Source organism: Amphiprion ocellaris, chromosome 22 (assembly GCF_022539595.1).
Source record: "Amphiprion ocellaris isolate individual 3 ecotype Okinawa chromosome 22, ASM2253959v1, whole genome shotgun sequence".
Taxonomy (NCBI): Eukaryota; Metazoa; Chordata; class Actinopteri; family Pomacentridae; genus Amphiprion; species Amphiprion ocellaris.
The window spans coordinates 28,382,230-28,405,018 of NC_072787.1; the positions used below are offsets into that span (position 1 = coordinate 28,382,230).

At 46.2% G+C, this 22,789-nt stretch overlaps 1 protein-coding gene across 3 annotated transcripts in view; it reads right to left on the reverse strand.

Moving 5' to 3' along the window:
* The window catches only part of lama1 (laminin, alpha 1), a 43,324-nt gene that overhangs the window by 10,436 nt on the left and 10,099 nt on the right, over positions 1-22,789 (reverse strand). For 2 of the 3 annotated variants that reach the window (XM_055007057.1, XM_055007059.1), the window contains exons 10-44: positions 19,812-19,905; positions 19,559-19,716; positions 19,320-19,460; positions 19,055-19,213; positions 18,266-18,367; positions 17,343-17,557; positions 16,870-16,981; positions 15,155-15,265; positions 14,851-14,978; positions 14,686-14,772; positions 14,400-14,611; positions 13,404-13,510; positions 12,644-12,824; positions 12,430-12,566; positions 10,739-10,972; positions 10,310-10,453; positions 9,647-9,826; positions 9,200-9,385; positions 8,976-9,103; positions 8,365-8,497; positions 8,108-8,248; positions 6,978-7,096; positions 6,602-6,691; positions 4,310-4,503; positions 4,052-4,194; positions 3,879-3,977; positions 2,684-2,795; positions 2,430-2,586; positions 2,156-2,345; positions 1,919-2,035; positions 1,670-1,833; positions 1,459-1,597; positions 1,264-1,366; positions 937-1,053; positions 42-224 (exon numbers count right to left, since the gene is read on the reverse strand). In XM_055007057.1, the coding sequence (XP_054863032.1) occupies positions 42-224; positions 937-1,053; positions 1,264-1,366; positions 1,459-1,597; positions 1,670-1,833; positions 1,919-2,035; positions 2,156-2,345; positions 2,430-2,586; positions 2,684-2,795; positions 3,879-3,977; positions 4,052-4,194; positions 4,310-4,503; positions 6,602-6,691; positions 6,978-7,096; positions 8,108-8,248; positions 8,365-8,497; positions 8,976-9,103; positions 9,200-9,385; positions 9,647-9,826; positions 10,310-10,453; positions 10,739-10,972; positions 12,430-12,566; positions 12,644-12,824; positions 13,404-13,510; positions 14,400-14,611; positions 14,686-14,772; positions 14,851-14,978; positions 15,155-15,265; positions 16,870-16,981; positions 17,343-17,557; positions 18,266-18,367; positions 19,055-19,213; positions 19,320-19,460; positions 19,559-19,716; positions 19,812-19,905 (5,017 nt within the window). The remainder of the gene's footprint in view (positions 1-41; positions 225-936; positions 1,054-1,263; positions 1,367-1,458; positions 1,598-1,669; positions 1,834-1,918; positions 2,036-2,155; positions 2,346-2,429; positions 2,587-2,683; positions 2,796-3,878; positions 3,978-4,051; positions 4,195-4,309; positions 4,504-6,601; positions 6,692-6,977; positions 7,097-8,107; positions 8,249-8,364; positions 8,498-8,975; positions 9,104-9,199; positions 9,386-9,646; positions 9,827-10,309; positions 10,454-10,738; positions 10,973-12,429; positions 12,567-12,643; positions 12,825-13,403; positions 13,511-14,399; positions 14,612-14,685; positions 14,773-14,850; positions 14,979-15,154; positions 15,266-16,869; positions 16,982-17,342; positions 17,558-18,265; positions 18,368-19,054; positions 19,214-19,319; positions 19,461-19,558; positions 19,717-19,811; positions 19,906-22,789) is intronic. The other variant, XM_055007058.1, reaches the window with a different exon arrangement.

Here is a 22,789-nt window from a genome sequence, read left to right on the forward strand (position 1 = left end):
GTCAGGAACGTTCCTGAGGTGTGTGCGACGTGCCGGCTGACCTGCAGAGTGTGTGTGAGCCACCAGCTGGTTGGTCTCCCTCATGGTGGCGTTGGTGTTTTCCACCACAGAAGAAGAGTCGTGCAGCTGCTGTCTGAGTGTCTGCAGCTGCTGCAGCGCCCCCCGCAGGCCAGACTGGAGCGCTGCAGTCTGAACCTGAGCCCGTTGCAGTTTCACAGACCAACCTGAAGCACACAATCAGAGTCAGTGTATCAGCAGGTCCATGGTAGGACACCTCCTGAAGATCAGGCTGAACCGTCCCTCACAGTAATCAGATTACTTCTGAGTAGAACTGCTTCAACCCTCGTGTCGTCCTGCAGGTCAAAATTGACCCATTTTAAAGTTTGAAAATGTGGAAAAAAAATTATTTTCACAGTGAAACTTCTGGTGTCCACATTTCAACATTTTTTGGGAAATCTTTGAACATTTTTTGTGGAAAAAAGAAATGTTAAAAATGTTTCTTAAGAACGTTCACAAAAAATCAACCAAAATCCAGCAAATTTCACTGGATTTTGGTTGATTTTTTTGTCAATGTTCTTCAAGAAAATATTAGAAGTTTTACTGATATATATGGAATCACTTTAGATAGTTTCAGGATTTTTTTGAAGATTTTTACTCATTTTTGGAAAATATTTACAAGAATTCTCTTGCCAAATTTGGGGCATTTTTTAAAAATAAAACTTTTAAGGGAAGCTTTTAAGGAATTATTGGAATTTTCTTCCTGAAGGTTTTGCAAATTTTCAGAAATTTGGGGAATTTTTTTGCTGAATTTTTGGATTTTTTTCAGACAAGGAAACAATATTTTTTGGTGCCTGTAAATGAAGACAACAGGAGGGTTAATGCTCTGATGTCAAATTACAAACTACCAGTTTATATTTCCAGTTCCAGTTGACTCACCAGTAGAGAGGGTGTGCAGCTCTCCGATTGGCTGACGGAGGAGGAGGTTGGAGTTATCAACACCGTCTCTGACCAATCGCACCCTGCTGGTCACCATGGAAACCTTCACCTGCAGGTCTGTAGAAGAGACAGATTGAAGTCAGGTTTCTCCTAAAAGCGTCTGAAATGGAGACGTTTGCTAAAACCTGGTCTTCAGCTGCTGTGACATGGAGGTAAAACAGCTGCCAGATGTGGTACAAGCCCCGCCCATCAGCCTAGCCCTAACTACAGAAATCTGCAGCATCCCATCAGCGAATCAGAACTCTGGCTGTACAGGTGTAAACACACCTTTAGCTGCTGCACCGATCCCTCGACTCTCCTCCAAGACAGCACAGCTGAGGTTCAGTTTGGCCCCGCCCTCATCCGCCAGCACCTGCTCTGATTGGACGCTCTGCCACACACATAAACACACACGTCCGTTAGTGAGTATAAATGGTTCATCTGGAGCCTGATCTACCTGAGATACAGGTGAGTTGTGCGTACCATGTTGACAGCGTGGGAGGCGGACTCCAAGGCGGTCCAAGCCATCAGCTGGGCGGAGTCAACCTGCTCAGTGATGTCACCATCCAGCTGAGCCAATTGGCTGCCATTCTGGGACGTATTACACACTGCTGCCAGAGAGCTGAGAGAAGAGTTTAGATTTTAGCCACACAGAAATACACATATTTATCTGCACACATGCACCCACAGTTACCTGTGCAAGGAGTGGGCGTGGCTTTGTAAAAGGTGGGCGTGGTTCTCTGCACGATAAACGCTCTCCAAAGCGTCCATCTGCTTCAGTCCAACCACCAAACCGTCCACCTGTCTCCTCAGCAGGGGGCGCCACTGATCCAACTGGCTGTCCAACACCTCTACCTGCTGGTCAGGTGAGGTATTACACTAATTAGCATGAAGCCACCTGCTGGTCAGGTGGGGAACTACACTCTGCTGAAGGACTGCTTACTGCGCTGCTGTTGGTTAAATCTTCAGTCAGACTGATGGCGTCCTCCAGGTGCAGCTGAATGTCCTCCATCAGTCCGTCCACAGAGAGACACACAGCAGACAGGTTCTGGTGGACAGACTGACAGACAGACAGACAAATCATGGTGTTGACTCTGATGAATGAAGCTGTAAAAATAGGTTTAAGTATCACCTGTCTGTATGTGCGTGTAGATGTTTGTGTGTGTGTGTGTGTGTTCACCTCATACTGGTGCAGCAGAGTGTGTGTTTCTGTGTTTTGTTGTGCAGCGCTGTTCAGGTGTGTCTCTGCGTGGTTCAGTGTTGCCATGGTGACAGTCATGGCGGTAGAGAGGGGGTGGAGCCAGTTGTCCAGCGCCACCCTGCTGGACAGTAGGTTCTGCTGCAGCGATTGAATGAGAGACTCTGACAGGCTGCAGACAGGGGGACAGCATTACCACGGCAACCTGTTTGTTTGTTTGTTTGTTTGTTGACTGAAATGTGTTTATTAAACTCACCTGAGCTCTTGATTGGCTCTTGCCATGGCAGCCGTTAGATTGACAGCTCTGACGGTCTCCAACAGAGACGCCACCTCCTCCAGCAGACGCGTCTGATTGGCTGAGTCCAGTTCATCCTCCACGGTCTGATTCAGATGCCCCGCCTCCCTCTGCAGCACTGGATCAATCACACGTCAGCATTTATTGCAACATTTTCTACCTGTCATGATGTCACTACGATACGTCAGTGATGTCATCCTGGGTCAGTATTTTACCCTGAATGTTGTCTTGCAGGCTGCCGATGCTCTCCAGCAGCAGTGCACCCTGGGAAAAGCTGTTGTTGGTAGACACGCCCACTTCCAACAGGTCATCAGACAGACGAGTGACCTGTCCAATCAGGATGTAGAAAAATGAACACTGTATTTATCACGTCTGTGTGCAGATCAACCTGTGTTGTTTACACTATAACAAATAAAAATAAACACAGAATATAAAATAATGTAATTAGACTGATATTGTGTGTGTTGTCATGACAACCAGCAAACTACAGCTCAGATTTCATGGATTAAATTCAGGATCCACAGCAGTGAGTCCATGATTCCTGAGGATCTTTCAGGTGTTCGGGTGTTGATGCGTTCGGGTGTTGATGCGTTTAGGTGTTGATGCGTTCAGGTGTTGATGCGTTCAGGTGTTGATGTGTTCAGGCGTGTTCAGGTGTTGATATGTGTTCAGGTGTTGATGCGTTCAGGTGTTGATGTGTTCAGGTATTAATGAATTCAGGTGTTGATGTGTTCAGGTGTTGATGCATTCAGGTGTTGATGCATTCAGGTATGTTCAGGATGTTGATGTGTTCAGGTGTTGATGCGTTCAGGTGTTGAAGTGTTCAGGTGTGTTCAGGATGTTGATGTGTTCAGGTGATGATGCGTTCAGGTGTTGAAGTGTTCAGGTGTGTTCAGGATGTTGATGTGTTCAGGTGATGATGCGTTCAGGTGTTGATGCGTTCAGGTATGTTCAGGTGTTGATGCATTCAGGTGTGTTCAGGTGTTGATGCGTTCAGGTGTGTTCAGGTGTTGATGCGTTCAGGTGTTGATGTGTTCAGGTGTGTTCAGGTGTTGATGCATTCAGGTGTCGGTGTGTTCAGGCGTGTTCAGGTGTTGATGCATTCAGGTGTGTTCAGGTGTTCATGTGTTCAGGTGTGCATGTGTTCAGGTGTGTTCAGGTGTTGATGTGTTCAGGTGTGTTCAGGTGTTGATGCATTCAGGTGTGTTCAGGTGTTCATGTGTTCAGGTGTGCATGTGTTCAGGTGTTCATGTGTTCAGGTGTTCAGGTGTTCATGTGTTCAGGTGTGTTCAGGTGTTGATGTGTTCAGGTGTGTTCAGGTGTTGATGTGTTCAGGTGTGTTCAGGTGTTGGTGCTGTATTTAACAGCAGGTCAGTGACTGAAGCATGTAGCGAATACATGTGTGTCTACCTGCTGCAGCAGAGCGCTGAGGTCAGAGGTCAGGTGACGTAGGTTGTCCTCCGCTCTGGACAGGTGAGCTGTGATGGAACTGTTCTCTGACAGCCTCATCTGGACAGAGAACAGGTAGCAGGTGAGCTGACAGAACGGAGCATGCTCAGTGTGACATTGGGGCATGTCTCTACCTGCAGGTCTCTGCTCTGATTGTGCAGCGACACCAGCTGCCAGTACGTCACCATGGCAACGCCGCTCAGGTTGACAGACACGTGGAGGTGGTTCAGTTTGGTGAGGTCATCCAGGAGAACACCGGTACAGTCATCATCACAGGCTGGAGGAGGAAACATGACTTCTGAGGACACGCCACTGGTACCATGTTACTGTGTTACTGTGTGTTACTGTGTGTTAGTGTGTATATGTGTGTTAGTGTGTGTAGTTCTACTCACACACACACTCTGCCCCCTGCAGGACGTGCTTGTTGTCACACTGGTCACATGACCTTCCCGTGTTGCCGGGCCGACACTCACACTGTCCAGTCAGAGCGTCACACCGCGGGTGGAGGGAGCCCTGCCTACTGCAGCTGCAGTGTTGGCACACGCCTCCCGACACAGAGGGGTTTCCATAGTAACCGACAGAACACCTGCGGGACGACAGGTTTATTAACTGTCTGAACAGTTGGGTTTGTCTTTCAGCAGAAGGTTTTCAACTGTCCCACAGTCCTTGAACACATCATCTGCAAACATCCAGAGAGGCCAAACTACAGGCAGGGAACCCAAACATGTACAGGAGGAGACGGCAAGAAACTGAAGCCGCGTGTCCACTAGATGTGATTTTCCCACACAGCAACGCACCGCATGTGAAAATCGCACGGCCGGCGGGCGGTCATTAGCGGACCACAACATGGTCAAGTGACAGCGCTTTCAGCGAGTCGGATAAACACAGCGGCTCGGCCGCAAACTTTCTCTTTTATTTCAAAAACACTAATGGTTACGATGTGTGGGCAGATACAGCTGTTCTAAGCTTCTCCTCCATGGTGAACTGTGTTCAACACCTGCTGACATTCTTTAAGCACCTTGCCTGCTCCTGATTGGACAAACACATCGACTCGGGGGCGGGTCTGCTCCTGGATTTCAAACCAGACCAACATGGCGGCTTGACCGCAAACTTTGTCTATTATTACAAAAAAACTTCAGCAAAAAGTATTTCTGAAAGCATTTGAGGCAAGAAATAAGCTGCAGCAGCTGAATCTGTCCTGGTTTTATTTCACCGATGGCTAGTTTAGATGTTTGAGGACAGTTTCACGATGCGTGGAATCTCCGCATGCCAGAGTCCAGTCTACTCTATGCAAATGAGCTGCGGCCCGCTCCAGGTAAACACACCTGATTGCAGATGGAAATGCGCCGCATGTGGCATGCTGGTCCCATTGTGGTGTGTTTCCAGCTGGTATCTGGTGTGTTTACCCAGAGCTCATTTGCATAAAATAGACTGACTTGTACTTTATGGAAATTGGATGCGGCCTGCAGAGATCCCACACATCGTGAAACTGACCTCAAACTTCTAAACTAGCCATTGGTGAACTAAAACCAGGACTTAGCTGCTGCAGATTATTTCTGCTTCAAATGCTTTCAGAAATAGTTTTTGCTGAAGGGTTTTCGAAATAAAAGGGAAAGTTTGCGGCCGAGCCGCTGCGTTTATCCGACTCATCTGCCGGACCATCCAGCTGAAAGCTGTGGTCACGTGACCACGTAGCGGCCTGCTGTTGCTCCAGTGCTGTCATGTGACCATGTTGTGGTCCGCTAGTGACAGCCCGCCGTCCGTGTAATTTTCGGATGCGGTGCGTTGCCGTGTGGGAAAATCGCATCTAGTGGACACGCAGCTTCACTGAACATCTCCAATCTGTGGAAACTGAACACAAAGGGACATGACATGACAAAAACAACACAAAACAGCAGGAGCTAGATGATCACATGGAGACAAAATGTCCCAGAAAAAACATCAAACAACCAAAATTACACTCAAAATGACAGAAATATGTCAGAGATATGACAATATATCATGTGTTCTGGAATATAATGACAGAGATAAAAAAAAAAAACAAGGCACGAAACAGCAAACAGAGGACACAAGACAACTGAAATGACAAAAATGAGACACGAAATGACAAAACCAAGACACAAAACTACAAAAATGAAACCCAAAACAACAAAAACGAGACTGAAACAGCAAAAATAGGATACAAGAGGAGTGAAATGACACCAACCTACAAAAATAAGACACAAAACAACACAAACGAGACACAAAACTGCAAAAATGAGACAAAAAACACAGAAAAGACACAAATAAGACACGACATGACAAAACCAAGATACAAAATGAGAAAAACGTGATACAAAACTACAAAAATGAGGAATGAAATGGCAAAAATAGGACACAAGTCAACTGAAAGGTGACACAAAACCATAGAAAAGACACACAAATGAGACACGAAATGAGAAAAACGAGACAGAACACAGTAAACAAAATGACCACAAGTTGTCAAACAGTTGTTGGAGATCCATCCAGCATTGTGAAATCTCTTCTACTTATGATGAGCAGAGTAGAGAGGAAACATGGAGATAGAAAACATCTACAGGTGGAGGAGATGGCAGGAGCTCCAGGAAAAACCTCCTACTGTCCTACTGACAGAAGACATTTCTCTCCTCCTTCACGCCTCCTGAAGGTCTACAGCAGGTTCTCACCTCTCACAGTATCTGCCTTCGTAGCCGGTCTCACAGGAAGTGCAGCGGAAATCACCGAACGCTCCTTCAGACACACAGGTGGGACTGAAACTGGAACAGGAAGTACGGGTCAGCACAGGAAGTATGGGTCAGTACAGGAAGTACCGGAAGTATGGGTCAGTACAGGAAGTACAGGAAGTATGGGTCAGTACAGGAAGTACGGGTCAATACAGGAAGCACAGGAAGTATGGGTCAGTACAGGAAGTACAGGAAGTATGGGTCAGTACAGGAAGTATGGGACAGTACAGGAAGTACGGGTCAGTACAGGAAGTATCGGTCAGTATAGGAAGTACAGGAAGTCAACGTGACAGAGGCGAGAGGAGCCGCTGCAAGTTACCTGTTGTCGTGCAGGGGGCAGGCACACAGCGAGCAGTCGCCGATGGAGCCGCTGACGTTCCCATGATACCCTGGGGCACAGAGCTCACAGCTCCGCCCACTGGTGTGATGCTGACAGTCCTGCACCAATCAAATGCCTTTAATCTGCAGTCAAGAGCTTCTACTATTCAATGTACAAAATTAGCATGGTTAGCATGTTAGCATATTACATTTGTTAGCATTAGCACTGTTAGCATGTTAGCAGTCATTACCATATGTGAACTTGCGTTGCATGTCGTGTTAACATGTGTTACCATGTTACCTGGCAGTCTCCATGTGTTAGCATGTGTTAGCATGTTACCTGGCAGTCTCCATGAGTGAACATGTGTTATCATGTGTTAGCGTGTTACCTGGCAGTCGCCATGTGTTAGCACATGTTAACATGTTACCTGGCAGTCTCCATGAGTGAACATGTGTTACCATGTGTTAGCGTGTTACCTGGCAGTCTCCATGAGTGAACATGTGTTAGCGTGTTACCTGGCAGTCTCCATGTGTTAGCATGTGTTAGCGTGTTACCTGGCAGTCTCCATGTGTTAGCATGTGTTCGCATGTTACCTGGCAGTCTCCATGTGTTAGCATGTGTTAGCATGTTACCTGGCAGTCTCCATGAGTGAACATGTGTTATCATGTGTTAGCGTGTTACCTGGCAGTCTCCATGTGTTAGCACGTGTTAACATGTTACCTGGCAGTCTCCATGAGTGAACATGTGTTACCATGTGTTAGCGTGTTACCTGGCAGTCTCCATGAGTGAACATGTGTTAGCGTGTTACCTGGCAGTCTCCATGTGTTAGCATGTGTTAGCATGTGTTAGCGTGTTACCTGGCAGTCTCCATGTGTTAGCATGTGTTCGCATGTTACCTGGCAGTCTCCATGTGTTAGCATGTGTTAGCGTGTTACCTGGTAGTCTCCATGTGTTAGCATGTGTTAGCGTGTTACCTGGCAGTCTCCATGTGTTAGCATGTGTTCGCATGTTACCTGGCAGTCTCCATGTGTTAGCATGTGTTAGAGTGTTACCTGGTAGTCTCCATGTGTTAGCATGTGTTAGCGTGTTACCTGGCAGTCTCCATGTGTTAGCATGTGTTAGCATGTTACCTGGCAGTCTCCAGTCTCTGTGTTGCAGCTCTCACTGTGATTGTTGCAGCGACATGGAACACAGGGATGAACAAATATGGACCTCTGGCTGTGAGGGGAAAGCTCAGACTGATGCTGACGGAAGTAACCTGCTGCACACTCCTGAGAGAGAGAGACAGATGGGTTATCTACCTGGTAACAACAATTTCTGTGTTCTGATTGGCCAGTGGCAGCTTTCCGTCTGTCCACTCATTTAGGACTGTAAACAGGCTGCTCACCTGGCAGGACAGTCCGCTGTAACCAGGTGGACAGACGCACGACTCGATCAGTCTGGCCACGCCCCCATGGACACCCTCTGACTCCTCCCCTAACTCTGCCTCCACTGCCGTCTCCATAGTGATGTTAGCGATCCTAAATGAAACAACAGAGTTGTGATTTCACAGCTGCTACGACATCATCGAGTGTCCTCCTTAGTACTAGATACTGAGAGTACTGTGTGTAAGAGAGTGTGTGTGTGTGTGTGTGTGTGTGTGTGTGTATACATTGTGCGTGTGTGTGTGTGTGTGTGTGTGTGTGTGTGTGTGTGTGTGTGTGTTTGTGTACAGAGTGTGTGTGTGTGCAGTGTGTGTGTCTATACAGTGTGTGTGTACAGTGTGTGTGTGTCTATACAGTGTGTGTGTGTGTACTGTGTGTGTGTATACAGTGTGTGTGTGTGTGTGTGTGTGTGTGTGTGTGTACAGAGTGTGTGTGTGTGCAGTGTGTGTGTCTATACAGTGTGTGTGTGTACAGTGTGTGTGTGTGTCTATACAGTGTGTGTGTGTGTACTGTGTGTGTGTATACAGTGTGTGTGTGTGTGTGTGTGTGTGTGTGTGTGTGTGTGTGTGTGTACCTGCTCTGCTGCAGTCTGGTCCCGTATGAAGCCTTGATGATGACGTACTGGACGTTGCTGAGGACAGACAGGAAGTCGCTGTGACTCACCGCCGTCAGAGAAACCGAGTTAAAGTACTTCCACTGGTGCTGCAAGACACACACATCCACACCCACACACACACACTAGTAAACTTTGTCCTTAGACACCTCTCCTCTGTTTCTCATGATTCCTTGCGGTTGTACCTCCGTCAGCCTGATGTCATGCTGAGTCCTGACGCCGTTGCCGGGGGCAACCACATCGGTGTAGATGACCAGTTTCCTCAGAGCCCCGCCCCTCATCAGCACCTGTGGCTCCTGATTGGACAGTCCTGACCCGTCCTCAGCATAGAAGGTGATGGAGTACGACAGCAGCCCTCCGTAGGACAGCAGCTACACAACAACACACAGTTACACAACTACACACAGTTACACAGCCACACAACACACAGTTAGACAACTACACACAGTTACACAGCTACACAACAACACACAGTTACACAGCTACACACAGTTACACAACTACACACAACTACACACAGCTATACAACTACACACAGATACACAACTACACACAACTACACACACACACAACTACACAACCTGAGCAGGGCTGGTCAGACTACCTGTCAGTGGGTAAGTCTTATACCGTACCTGGTCGCCTTCGAACTGAGCAGGCAGCCTCCAGTACAGAGGACCAGACAGCCCACTGCTGTTGAGCTGACGGGTGTCCAGCAGCATGTCACCGCCCTGCTGGTAAACTCCAGACACAACACCCTGCAGGTTGGACTGGCTGACCAATGACAGGAGAGCAGGAGAGCCAGACAGGGTTACCTGTGGAGAGAGACAGGTGGAAGGTGAGACCATCTCTGTCTGATGTTACCTCAACGATCAAAAACAAACATTTCAGAAAGACGTTACTGAAGGTTCAGGTTCCAAAGTAGAAACTCAGAGAACCAAAGAGTCAAGCTGAGATAGTACCACTAATCAGGAGGTCTAGAAGGAGTCATAGTTCCACTAATCAGGAGGTCTAGAAGGAGTCATAGTACCACTAATCAGGAGGTCTAGAAGGAGTCATAGTACCACTAACCAGAGCTGCTCTGAAGAACCAAAGAACCTCACTTTAGTTCCACTGAGTTCCTGCTGTGGTGCCTGAATTTAACCTTTAGTTAGTAATCTGATACCAGAGACAGAAGTAATCTGATTACTGAGAGGATGCGTGTTCGTATCAGTGGACATGATGTTGTTCAGGAGTGTACATGCTGCTGCTGTGTACTGTGTGTACATACGTGTACAGCATGCAGTACTTGTACTCACAGGTACTCTGGTCAGTCCTCCCTGCTCCTCACAGTCTGAGCTCAGTCCTGAACAGAAGCACTGAGAGCAGCCGTCTGGATTCTCAGCCGACAAACCCAACCGACCGGAGACACACTCCTCACAGTGACGACCCGACACACCAGCCTGAACACACACATGGACACACACATGGACACACGCGGAAACACACATGGAAACAAACACATGGAAACACACCGGATCAGTGAGTAAAGGACAGAGTGTTGGAGATCCATCCAGCATGGTGGAACATCTATAGATGATGATCAGAGTAGAGAGGAAACATGGAGATAGAAGAACATCTCCAGGATGAGGAGACCACATCAGTTCCAGCCAACAGCAGCAGACTTCTGACTAGAGTTTTAGTTGTTCTGAGCATACTCAGTGCTGACACGCTAACACACACGCTACCTTGCACACACACTCCCCGGTGTGTTGACAGTCACACACTCCCAGCGTCGCGTTGCAGAGCATCTGGTTGGTTCCCGCTAGGTCGCAGCCACACGCTGAGCATGCTGGGTAACCATAGTAACCAGGTGCACACCGGTCACATGACCTGCCAGAGAAGCCCTCTCTGCACAGACACTGCCCATTGGTCAGATCACACTGAGGGGCGGAGCTTCCTGCTGCACTGCAACTGCATGGCTGGAGAGACAACAGGTGAGACGTGATACACCTGGAGCAGGTGTGTTACTGTGTGTGTGTGTGTGTGTGTGTGTGTGTGTGTGTGTGTGTGTGTGTGTGTGTGTGTGTGTGCGTGTGCGTGTGCGTGTGCGTGTGCGTGTGTGTGAATAGAACAGAATTTATTTCCATTTGCACAGGTACATCACAGTACAGGTACATTGGAATTCTTGTACGTGACTCCGAGTCAAAACAAGAAGAATTTAGCAACAATTAAAAAAAAACAAGAACCCTGAAATAAATCACTAAAGTTTAAATAAATTAAAATTAACTACAGATATTAGCATAAATAGATAAATAGATTAAACAATTAAAATATATATACATATAAAAACACACCAATCAATAAAATGCTTATTGCACATTGTGAGAGAATTGCAATGTTGCAGTATTTTGATGTTATGCTGTGTTATAGCACCTCCCCTCCCTGATGTCCGATGCCACTAGTCCAATGGTGGCCAGATAAAAGCTGTTATGGAAACGTGCTGTACGGCTCTGATGCTCACTGGTCTGCTGTGTCTCAGGCTGCAGCCCGAGTTCCCCCACTGAAACAGGCCATGAGCCAGATGTAGTTTGTCCTTCAGAATGTTCTGCACTTTCTGCCGGCACCGATGTGTGTTTATGGTGTCCATAGACGGGAGGCCAGAGCCAACAACTTTCACTGCAGTTCTGATGACACGCTGGAGTGATTTCCGCTCAGCCACAGTGGTGTTGCCGTACCACACTGTGAGGACGTTCTCCACCAAACCTTTGTAGGCCTGGGTGAGAGGCTGGCCTCCTAGTCCAGCCTTCTTCAGCAGCCTAATGAAGTACAGCCTCTGCTGAGCTTTTTTCACTGTGATTGCAGTGTGTTTGGTCCAGCTGAGGCTCTCTGAGATGTTCAGGCTCGTGAACTTGTAGCTGTCAGTTCGTTCCACTGTGGTGTCTTTGATGGTGAGTGGTTGCAGAGGTTTAGCTCGTCTCCTGAAATCTATGATGAGTTCTTTTGTTTTATCCGTGTTGAGTATGAGGTCATTGTCCTCTCCGTGGACAGTTGTTTTGTGGACCAGTTCCCTGTATGACGACTCATCCCCTCCTCTGATGAGGCTGAGGATGGTTGTGTCATCTGCATACTTCATAATGATGTTATCGTCCTGACTGGAAGTACAGTCATGTGTGTAGAGTGCAAACAATTCTGGGCTGTGTGTGTGTGTGTGTGTGTGTGTGTGTGTGTGTGTGTGTGTGTGTGTGTGTGTGTGTGTGTGTTAATGTGTGTGTATGTGTGTGTGTGTGTGTGTGTGTGTGTGTGTGTGTGTGTGTGTGTGTGTGTTAATGTGTGTGTGTTTGTGTTAGTGTGTGTGTGTTTGTGTTAGTGTGTGTGTGTGTGTGTGTTTGTGTTAGTGTGTGTGTGTGTGTGTGTGTGTGTGTGTGTGTGCACATACCTTACAGCCTGTGGTGGGCTCGTGACCCCAGTGACCTGTCTCACACCTGTCACAGGTGTGTCCCTCTGTGTGGGCGGGGCAGATGCACTCTCCGCTCTCGGGGTCACAGTTCCCGCCGGTGTGATCACAGGTGCATGCTGGGAGGACAGCAGAGGGCGACCAATCAGAGACGAGAGGGTCGACAAAGCAGCAGTCAGTCGCTCTGTTTACCTACCTTTGCAGCCGCTGCCATGGAAACCGTAGTAACCACGGCTACAGCGGTCACACCTGTCTCCGGCCACGCCCTCCACACACTGGCACCGCCCCTCCTCATCACATGACTCAGAGAGCGATCCCAATTGGCTGCAGCCGCAGGGATGACAGCCACGCCCACTCTGCAGCCCGAAGAACCCCAACTGGAAAACATAAGGACAAACAACTAGTAAACAAACAACTAGTAAACAAACAACAAGTAAACAAATGGCAAGCAAACAACTAGTAAACAAACAACAAATGAACACAATCAAACAAGTGAACAAACAACTAGTATACAAAGAAGTAAACAAACAACAAATAAACAAGTGAACAAATAAGAAGTAAACAAATAACAAGTAAACAACAGGTAAACAAACAGCAAGTCATCAAACAACAAATAAACAACAAGCAAACAACTTGTGAACAAACAACTAGTAAATGAACAACTAGTAAACAAACTAGTCAACAAACAAGTGAGCAAACAAGTAAACAAACAACTTGTAAGCAACCAACTAATAAACAAACAGCAAATAAACAACTAATAAGCAAATAACTAGTAAACAAACAACAAATAAACAAACAAGTAAACAAACAACAACGACCAGCACAAGTTAACCAAATTCACCAATATCTGTGTGTGTGTGTGTGTGTGTGTGTGTGTGTGTGTGTGTGTGTGTGTGTGTGTGTGTGTGTGTGTGTGTGTGTGTGTGTGTGTGTGTGTGTGTGTGTGTGTGTCTCACCTGGCAGCGCCCACAGGTGCGTCCTGTCACGTTCTCTCTGCACGAACACTGACCAGATGTGACATCACAAAGACCGGAGATGGCGCCGCTGACATCACAGCCACACTCTGTTTGAGAAAGCCCCGCCCACAGTGAGAGTGATGTAATTGATAGACCCCACCCACCAAAGACCAGTCAGATCTGGTCAGTTCAGACACACACACACACACTAACACACACATACACACTGGTAACACACAGTCATGTGACAGAGTAATGCCGCAAGAATTCAAGCCGATTTGCAAAGATCAACATTGCTTTGTGACACAAGAGTGTGTGTGTTACTGTGTGCTTTACCAGTGTATGTGTGTGTGTGTGTGTGTGTGTGTTACTGTGTGTTGTACCAGTGTGCGTGTGTTACTGTGTGCTTTACCACTGTGTGTGTGTGTGTGTGTATATGTGTGTTACTGTGTGTTTTACCAGTGTGTGTGTGTGTGTGTTACTGTGTGTTGTACCAGTGTGCGTGTGTGTGTGTTACTGTGTGCTTTACCACTGTGTGTGTGTGTGTGTGTGTATGTGTGTTACTGTGTGTTTTACCAGTGTGTGTGTGTGTGTGTATGTGTGTTACTGTGTGTTTTACCAGTGTGTGTGTGTGTTACTGTGTGTTGTACCAGTGTGTGTGTGTGTGTTACTGTGTGTTGTACCAGTGTGTGTGTGTGTGTGTGTGTTACTGTGTGTTGTACCAGTGTGTGTGTGTGTGTGTGTGTGTTACTGTGTGTTGTACCAGTGTGTGTGTGTATGTGTGTGTGTGTGCGTGTGTGTGTGTGTGTGTGTGTGTGTGTGTGTGTGTGTTACTGTGTGTTTTACCAGTGTATGTGTGTGTGTATTCTCTGTTTCCTTATCACCTCCTGAACCTTCATTGAAATATTTCTCCTCTTCACAAACCGACCAATCAGCTGTCAGCTGTGTGGATGTGCTGCGCATGTGTGGAGCTCTCAGCAGGTGTGTGTGACTCACCTTGACAGTCCTTGTTGTGCACGGCGTCTCCATAGCAACCGGGCCGACAGACCTCACAGTGTGACCCTGCTGTGTTGCCAAGGCAATGCAGACACTCCCCGGTGACAGTGTCGCAGTGTCCCGGCTCGCTGACGTTCACGTTCCCGTTACACTGGCAGCGAATGCAGGTCCCGCCCACAACCTGGGGGTTACCATAGAAACCACTGGCACACCTGGAGACAGACACAGCCGTTAACCCAAGTCCCCCTGTCCCTCGTCGGCAGGTACGCCTGTCCATCATGCTCACCTCTCACAGGTGTTCCCGGTGTATCCGTCCTGACACTGGTCACATGACACCTGTCCAGATGCGTCCAGCACACAGGTGGGACTGAACCTGAGGACACAGTGTGGTGTGGTCAGTCTCTGCACTGAGACGCTTCATTCAGGTGGACTGAGGTAGATGGACACCAACCTGTTGGACAGGTCAGTCAGAGGACATGGACACAGGCGGCAGTCATGGGCGGTCCCCTCGGTGGCGTCACCATAGAAACCAGGCACACATTTGTCACAGTGCGGGCCGGTGGTGTTGTGTGTGCAGCCCTGCAAGACAAGTCACAAAAACAACAAAACAAGATGACAAAAAGACAAAAATAAGACACAAGTTGACAAAAACGAGACAAAATGACAAAAACAAAATGCAAAATGACATGCTGTGTTTTGCTGTCATGTGACTGTGACAGTGGTGACATCAGAGGACGTCCCTGACTCGGACTCACCACACACTCTCCGTTGGCATCGCACTCGGTGGCGTGATCGTTGCATTCACACAGCATGCAGTTCCCTCCAAACATGACTCCGTCCACTCTGTAGAATCCCGGAGAACACACCTAAAACACGCAAACATATATAACCACAGACACGTCACATGTTGGCCGAGTGGTCGTGTTTTACAGCAGATGTGTCTCTGAAGGGAAGATAAAAACAAGACACAAAATGACTAAAACAACAAAAACGAGACACAAAATCACAAAAACGAGACACAAAACGACAAAAACAAGAGACAAAATGACTAAAACAATGAAAATGACACACAAAATGACAAAAACAACAAAAACAAGACACAAAATGACAAAAAAAGAGACAAAATGACAAAAATAACAAAAATGAGACACAAAATGACAAAAACAACAAAAACAAGACACAAAACGACAAAAACGAGACACAAAATGACAAAACAAGACACAAAATGACAAAAATGAGACAAAAAATGACTAAAACAACGAAAACGACACAGAAAAGTCTTGCCAACCTCAGGCTGCTCTTGGCGGCTACAGTGAGGCTGACCGGCAGCTCATAGCCATCTAACCTGGACCCTCACAGCTCCGTAACAGTGGGAGTAAATTTTTAATCAGGCTTTATCTGGATAAACTGACCACAGATCTGATGTTTAGACAACTACTTTCTTGCCTGAAATAATCTGAAAACTGCATTTTGCGTCATAATAACAGTAGTATTCCCAAAAATACCTGTGTTCTCCTTGGCCTTTGCCACTTGTCAGCGTGAAATGCATTATGGGTTATTCAGCCGCCCCAAGTCCACACTAGTCTGGTCAGATGCAGTCTCCATAAATGTGGGCGGAGCCAGAACACATCCAGGTATTACTTTCGTTCTCAGTCAGATGCTACTTTGAACTGGAACAGCACTCGGTCTCCGACTGATGACGTTTCACGAGTACCCGAGAACGCAAGTACAGACAAGAATGCATATTGAGAAACAGCCGATGTTTATGAGTCTTGTCCTGATTAACGCGCCAAAACACCAGCAGAGCATTCTAGGATTTGTAGTAATAACGGAACATGCGCTATATAATACTGGCGGGCCAGCTGTAGCAATTATTTGATATTGTCTCACAGGCCAAATATAATTACCTCTTACCAGAGTTTGACACCTATGATCTAGAGCATTGTGGGAGTTTAGCCTCAACGGGCACCATGACAAAGACTTCTGAGGAGGTTCATGACCTGAAATGTTCCACCTTTTAATTATAGGAGACCAGGCTGGTTTCTCCTGAAGCTCCTACGATCACCAGGACCTGGATGAGTTCAGCAGTAGCGGGCACCATGACAAAGACTAATGTTCTACTTAATGACCTCCAACCAGAGCTACAGAGTTCCTGTATCACAGATGGAAGTCTAAGGACTAAGCCAGCAGCATCAGTGGAATCCCTTCATACTGATTAATGGATTATTGATTGCAGATGAAGAAGTCATTCTAAATTAGCATCCTGCTAGAACCCTGCTAGCTTTAGAACACCTGTGTGATAGCAGAACTCAGGATAGAGCTGAGGTTTGATGATATCATTCTGTTTTCTTGAATTCTTCAGGAGGAAAGACCTTCAGACCTTCTCCAACCCTCGGTGGTGCTGCTCTGCTCCGCTGCTTTAGGATCGAACAGCCACTGAGACCAACTGAAGGAGCAGATTAAAACTGACCTCACAGGAAGTGCCGTTGTACCCCCACGGACATTCACAGTTCTCCACGGCAACCGCTGGAACCCCAGAAACCGAACCAGAGTCTGCAGCATCCAGAGAGACCGTGTGGAGTCTGAAAGACAGAAGGAGATATTACACCACCTGGAGTGAGAGAAAGATCTAGTTCTGGTCCTAATATGTCCTGGACTAAGGAACCAGGACCTCCTAGAGGATCCTGAAGGAACCAGGATCTCCTGAAGATACCCAGGACCTCCGAGAGGATCCTGAAGGTAACCAGAACCTCCTGCAGGATCCTGAAGGGACCAGGACCCTCTGAAGGGACCAGGATCTCCTGCAGTATCCTGGTGAGACCAGGACCTGCTGCAGGAACCAGGACCTCGAGGACCTCAGGCTGAGATGTGTTCCAGCTCTGCCTCCTCTGTGGACCATCAAAGGACCCAGGTACTATGTGTAATCAGATTACTCTTCCTCACCGTATCGGCCCGTCGGCGGAGGAGTTCAGGTGGACTCTGACCATCAGGGCTGTCACACCGGCGAGGACCGACAGCAGGTCGTCACGGGTTACAGGAACTCCCGTCTGATGGTCCATGAATCTCTGCGGGACCATTGCCACGGCAACGGGTCGCTCAGCCAGTGGAGACAGGAAGAGAAGGAGAGGAGGCGAGAGACGAAGAGACTGACCTGTGCCCTAGAAACAAGAGAGAAACATGGTGGGTGTTGTAGTCCTTCAGGCAGCCATGACTGTAGTTTTCAACGTGAGTTTAAGCTGCAGCTGTGATGTCCCTCCATGGAAACTGAAGGTCTTTGGACAAAATGAGACATTTGAGGAAACTCTGATCCGCATTTTTCTATATTTTCTGACATTTTGTGGAGATCTATTGGTTCTGAGGTTTAGAGGGTTGAACTAATGATTCAGGGGCTGCACAGTGGTGTAGTGGTTAGCACTTTCACCTTGCAGCTAGAAGATCCCTGGTTCGCGTCCCGGCTTTCCCGGGATCTTTCTGCATGGAGTTTGCATGTTCTCCCTGTGCATGCGTGGGTTTTCTCCGGGTACTCCGGCTTCCTCCCACAGTCCAAAAATATGCTGAGGTTAATTGATCATTCTAAATTGCCCGTAGGTGTGAATGTGAGAGTGATTGTTTGTCTCTGTATGTAGCCCTGTGACAGACTGGTGACCTGTCTAGGGTGTCCCCTGCCTTCACCTGAGTCAGCTGGGATAGACTCCAGCCCCCCCATGACCCTAGTGAGGATTAAGTGGTGTATAGATAATGGATGGATGGATGGACTAATGATTCAGTGAAACTCTTCCTCGGCCAGGAGCGAAGAAGTGAGAAGAGGTGGTAAACAATCCCACAATGCAACAGAAATGATGCTCTGAACACGGGTTGGTTCTCACCTCAATGACGACGTCACAGTGGGCGGGAAGAGAGCGATCTTCGTTATCCAATGGGATGTCGTAAAAAACAGAGTAGTTCAGGAAACCTCCGTAGGACACCAGCTAGACAGACAGACAGACAGACAGACAGGCAGACAGGCAGTCTGCATTAGTTTAAAAACATCTGAATTCAAACTCCCACAAACAGACACAGCTGGTTTGACAGAATTTAACTCTAAGAAAACACAACGACCCTGGAGTCATAGTACCACTAATCAGGAGGTCTAGAAGGAGTCACAGTTCCACTAATCAGGAGGTCTAGAAGGAGTCATAGTACCACTAATCAGGAGGTCTAGAAGGAGTCACAGTTCCACTAATCAGGAGGTCTAGAAGGAGTCATAGTACCACTAATCAGGAGGTCTAGAAGAAGTCATAGTTCCACTAATCAGGAGGTCTAGAAGGAGTCATAGTACCACTAATCAGGGGGTCTAGGAGGAGTCATAGTACCACTAATCAGGAGGTACAGAAGGAGTCATAGTACCACTAATCAGGAGGTCTAGGAGTCATAGTTCCACTAATCAGAAGGTCTAGAAGGAGTCATAGTACCACTAATCAGGAGGTCTAGAAGGAGTCATAGTTCCACTAATAAGGAGGTCTAGAAGGAGTCATAGTACCACTAATCAGGAGGTACAGAAGGAGTCATAGTACCACTAATCAGAGCCACTTTTAGTGACTGCTGTATATCTCTTGATCACATTGAATTACATCCAGACAGGTTGACTGTTCGGCCAAATTGAAATGGCGGCTGACCTTGTTGCCAAGGAAACTGTCAGGCGCTGCCCACTGGAGCACCTGTTGGTGGGAAGAGCCAGAGGAGGCGTTGCTGGGAACAGTGAGGTCGTTGTCATGGAGGACAAGGTGATTGTGGAGGGAGTGAAAGGGGCGGAGCCGAGCATCTGTATGAACCACCTGAACAAAAAAAACCATCATCAGTCCTCGTGTTCAGAAGTCATACCACGTACTGCAGTGTTACCTATGTACAGGTGTGTGTTACCTGTATACAGGTATGTGTTACCTGAACTGTGGACCAGGCGGAGCTTTCACAGACATCAGACACACCGAAACAGAAACAGTCGGTGCAGCCGAGAGGGTTGTTCTCCTGAAGGTTGTAGAAACCTGGTTTACACAGATCACAGTTATCTCCCATCACGTTCACCTGGAGAGGAAATACCAGGTGAACTGTCAGAGAACAGGTGAGACGTCAGAGACCAGGTGAGCTGTCAGAGAACAGGTGAGACGATGATGTCACGCTACCTTGCAGGTGCAGGGGCTGCAGGGGTCAGTGTTGGTGCTTCCTGACAGGTTACAGTCGCAGCGAACACACTGAGGAAAGTCTCTGAATCCAAACGCACAACGATCACACCGTCGACCTGCAAACCCTTCCTGACACACACACTGACCTGCAGACACACCTGAAAACACACACACACACACACACACACACACACAGTCAGAGCTGCACAACATGTTTACTGCTGCCAGAAAGACTGTAAACAACAACAACAACCTGGCTGTGTGTCATCTCTGCTGCAGACTAAAGACTTGGATCCTCTCAGATCACAGCGACACTCAGAGCAGGGAGAGTCAGAGAACGGAGACACCTGGAGACACACAACACACACAATATACACAATATAATACACATTAATCATACAATACACAATAATACACATTGATAATACACATTAATGATACAATACACACAATACAGAATATACACACAACACACAATACAATACACACGTATCAGTACCTGTCTGTAATATTTTATTTTTTATAGGATTTTTAACAATACCTCAGCAGGTCTGTAGTATTATTGTAGTATTTGTTGCAGTACCTCAGCAGGTCTGTAGTATTATTGTAGTATTTGTTGCAGTACCTCAGCTGGTCTGTAGTATTGTTTTAGTATTATAGCATTATTGCAGTACCTCAGCAGGTCTGTAGTATTATTGTAGTATTATTGCAGTATTTTTTGCAGTACCTCAGCAGGTCTGTAGTATTGTTGTAGTATTATTGTAGTATTATTGCAGTACCTCAGCAAGTCTGTAGAATTATTGTATTATTTGTTGCAGTACCTCAGCAGGTCTGTAGTATTATTGTAGTATTTGTTGCAGTACCTCAGCAGGTCTGTAGTATTATTGTAGTATTTGTTGCAGTACCTCAGCAGGTCTGTAGTATTATTGTAGTATTTGTTGCAGTACCTCAGCTGGTCTGTAGTATTGTTTTAGTATTATAGCATTATTGCAGTACCTCAGCAGGTCTGTAGTATTATTGTAGTATTATTGCAGTATTTTTTGCAGTACCTCAGCAGGTCTGTAGTATTGTTGTAGTATTATTGTAGTATTATTGCAGTACCTCAGCAAGTCTGTAGAATTATTGTATTATTTGTTGCAGTACCTCAGCAGGTCTGTAGTATTATTGTAGTATTTGTTGCAGTACCTCAGCAGGTCTGTAGTATTATTGTAGTATTTGTTGCAGTACCTCAGCAGGTCTGTAGTATTATTGTAGTATTTGTTGCAGTACCTCAGCAGGTATGTAGTATTATTGTAGTGTTTGTTGCAGTACCTCAGCAGGTCTGTAGTATTATTGTAGTATTTGTTGCAGTACCTCAGCAGGTCTGTAGTATTATTGTAGTATTTGTTGCAGTACCTCAGCAGGTCTGTAGTATTATTGTAGTATTTGTTGCAGTACCTCAGCAGGTCTGTAGTATTATTGTAGTATTTGTTGCAGTACCTCAGCAGGTATGTAGTATTATTGTAGTGTTTGTTGCAGTACCTCAGCAGGTCTGTAGTATTATTGTAGTGTTTGTTGCAGTACCTCAGCAGGTCTGTAGTATTATTGCAGTATTTTTTGCAGTACCTCAGCAGGTCTGTAGTATTGTTGTAGTATTATTGTACTATTATTGCAGTACCTCAGCAAGTCTGTAGAATTATTGTATTATTTGTTGCAGTACCTCAGCAGGTCTGTAGTATTATTGTAGTATTTGTTGCAGTACCTCAGCAGGTCTGTAGTATTATTGTAGTATTTGTTGCAGTACCTCAGCAGGTCTGTAGTATTATTGTAGTATTTGTTGCAGTACCTCAGCAGGTCTGTAGTATTATTGTAGTATTTGTTGCAGTACCTCAGCAGGTATGTAGTATTATTGTAGTGTTTGTTGCAGTACCTCAGCAGGTCTGTAGTATTATTGTAGTATTTGTTGCAGTACCTCAGCAGGTCTGTAGTATTATTGTAGTATTTGTTGCAGTACCTCAGCAGGTCTGTAGTATTATTGTAGTATTTGTTGCAGTACCTCAGCAGGTCTGTAGTATTATTGTAGTATTTGTTGCAGTACCTCAGCAGGTATGTAGTATTATTGTAGTGTTTGTTGCAGTACCTCAGCAGGTCTGTAGTATTATTGTAGTATTTTTTGCAGTACCTCAGCAGGTCTGTAGTATTGTTGTAGTATTATTGTAGTATTATTGCAGTACCTCAGCAAGTCTGTAGAATTATTGTATTATTTGTTGCAGTACCTCAGCAGGTCTGTAGTATTATTGTAGTATTTGTTGCAGTACCTCAGCAGGTCTGTAGTATTATTGTAGTATTTGTTGCAGTACCTCAGCAGGTCTGTAGTATTATTGTAGTATTTGTTGCAGTACCTCAGCAGGTCTGTAGTATTATTGTAGTATTTGTTGCAGTACCTCAGCAGGTCTGTAGTATTATTGTAGTATTTGTTGCAGTACCTCAGCAGGTCTGTAGTATTATTGTAGTATTTGTTGCAGTACCTCAGCAGGTCTGTAGTATTATTGTAGTATTTGTTGCAGTACCTCAGCAGGTATGTAGTATTATTGTAGTGTTTGTTGCAGTACCTCAGCAGGTCTGTAGTATTATTGTAGTGTTTGTTGCAGTACCTCAGCAGGTCTGTAGTATTATTGCAGTATTTTTTGCAGTACCTCAGCAGGTCTGTAGTATTGTTGTAGTATTATTGTACTATTATTGCAGTACCTCAGCAAGTCTGTAGAATTATTGTATTATTTGTTGCAGTACCTCAGCAGGTCTGTAGTATTATTGTAGTATTTGTTGCAGTACCTCAGCAGGTCTGTAGTATTATTGTAGTATTTGTTGCAGTACCTCAGCAGGTCTGTAGTATTATTGTAGTATTTGTTGCAGTACCTCAGCAGGTCTGTAGTATTATTGTAGTATTTGTTGCAGTACCTCAGCAGGTATGTAGTATTATTGTAGTGTTTGTTGCAGTACCTCAGCAGGTCTGTAGTATTATTGTAGTATTTGTTGCAGTACCTCAGCAGGTCTGTAGTATTATTGTAGTATTTGTTGCAGTACCTCAGCAGGTCTGTAGTATTATTGTAGTATTTGTTGCAGTACCTCAGCAGGTCTGTAGTATTATTGTAGTATTTGTTGCAGTACCTCAGCAGGTATGTAGTATTATTGTAGTGTTTGTTGCAGTACCTCAGCAGGTCTGTAGTATTATTGTAGTATTTTTTGCAGTAC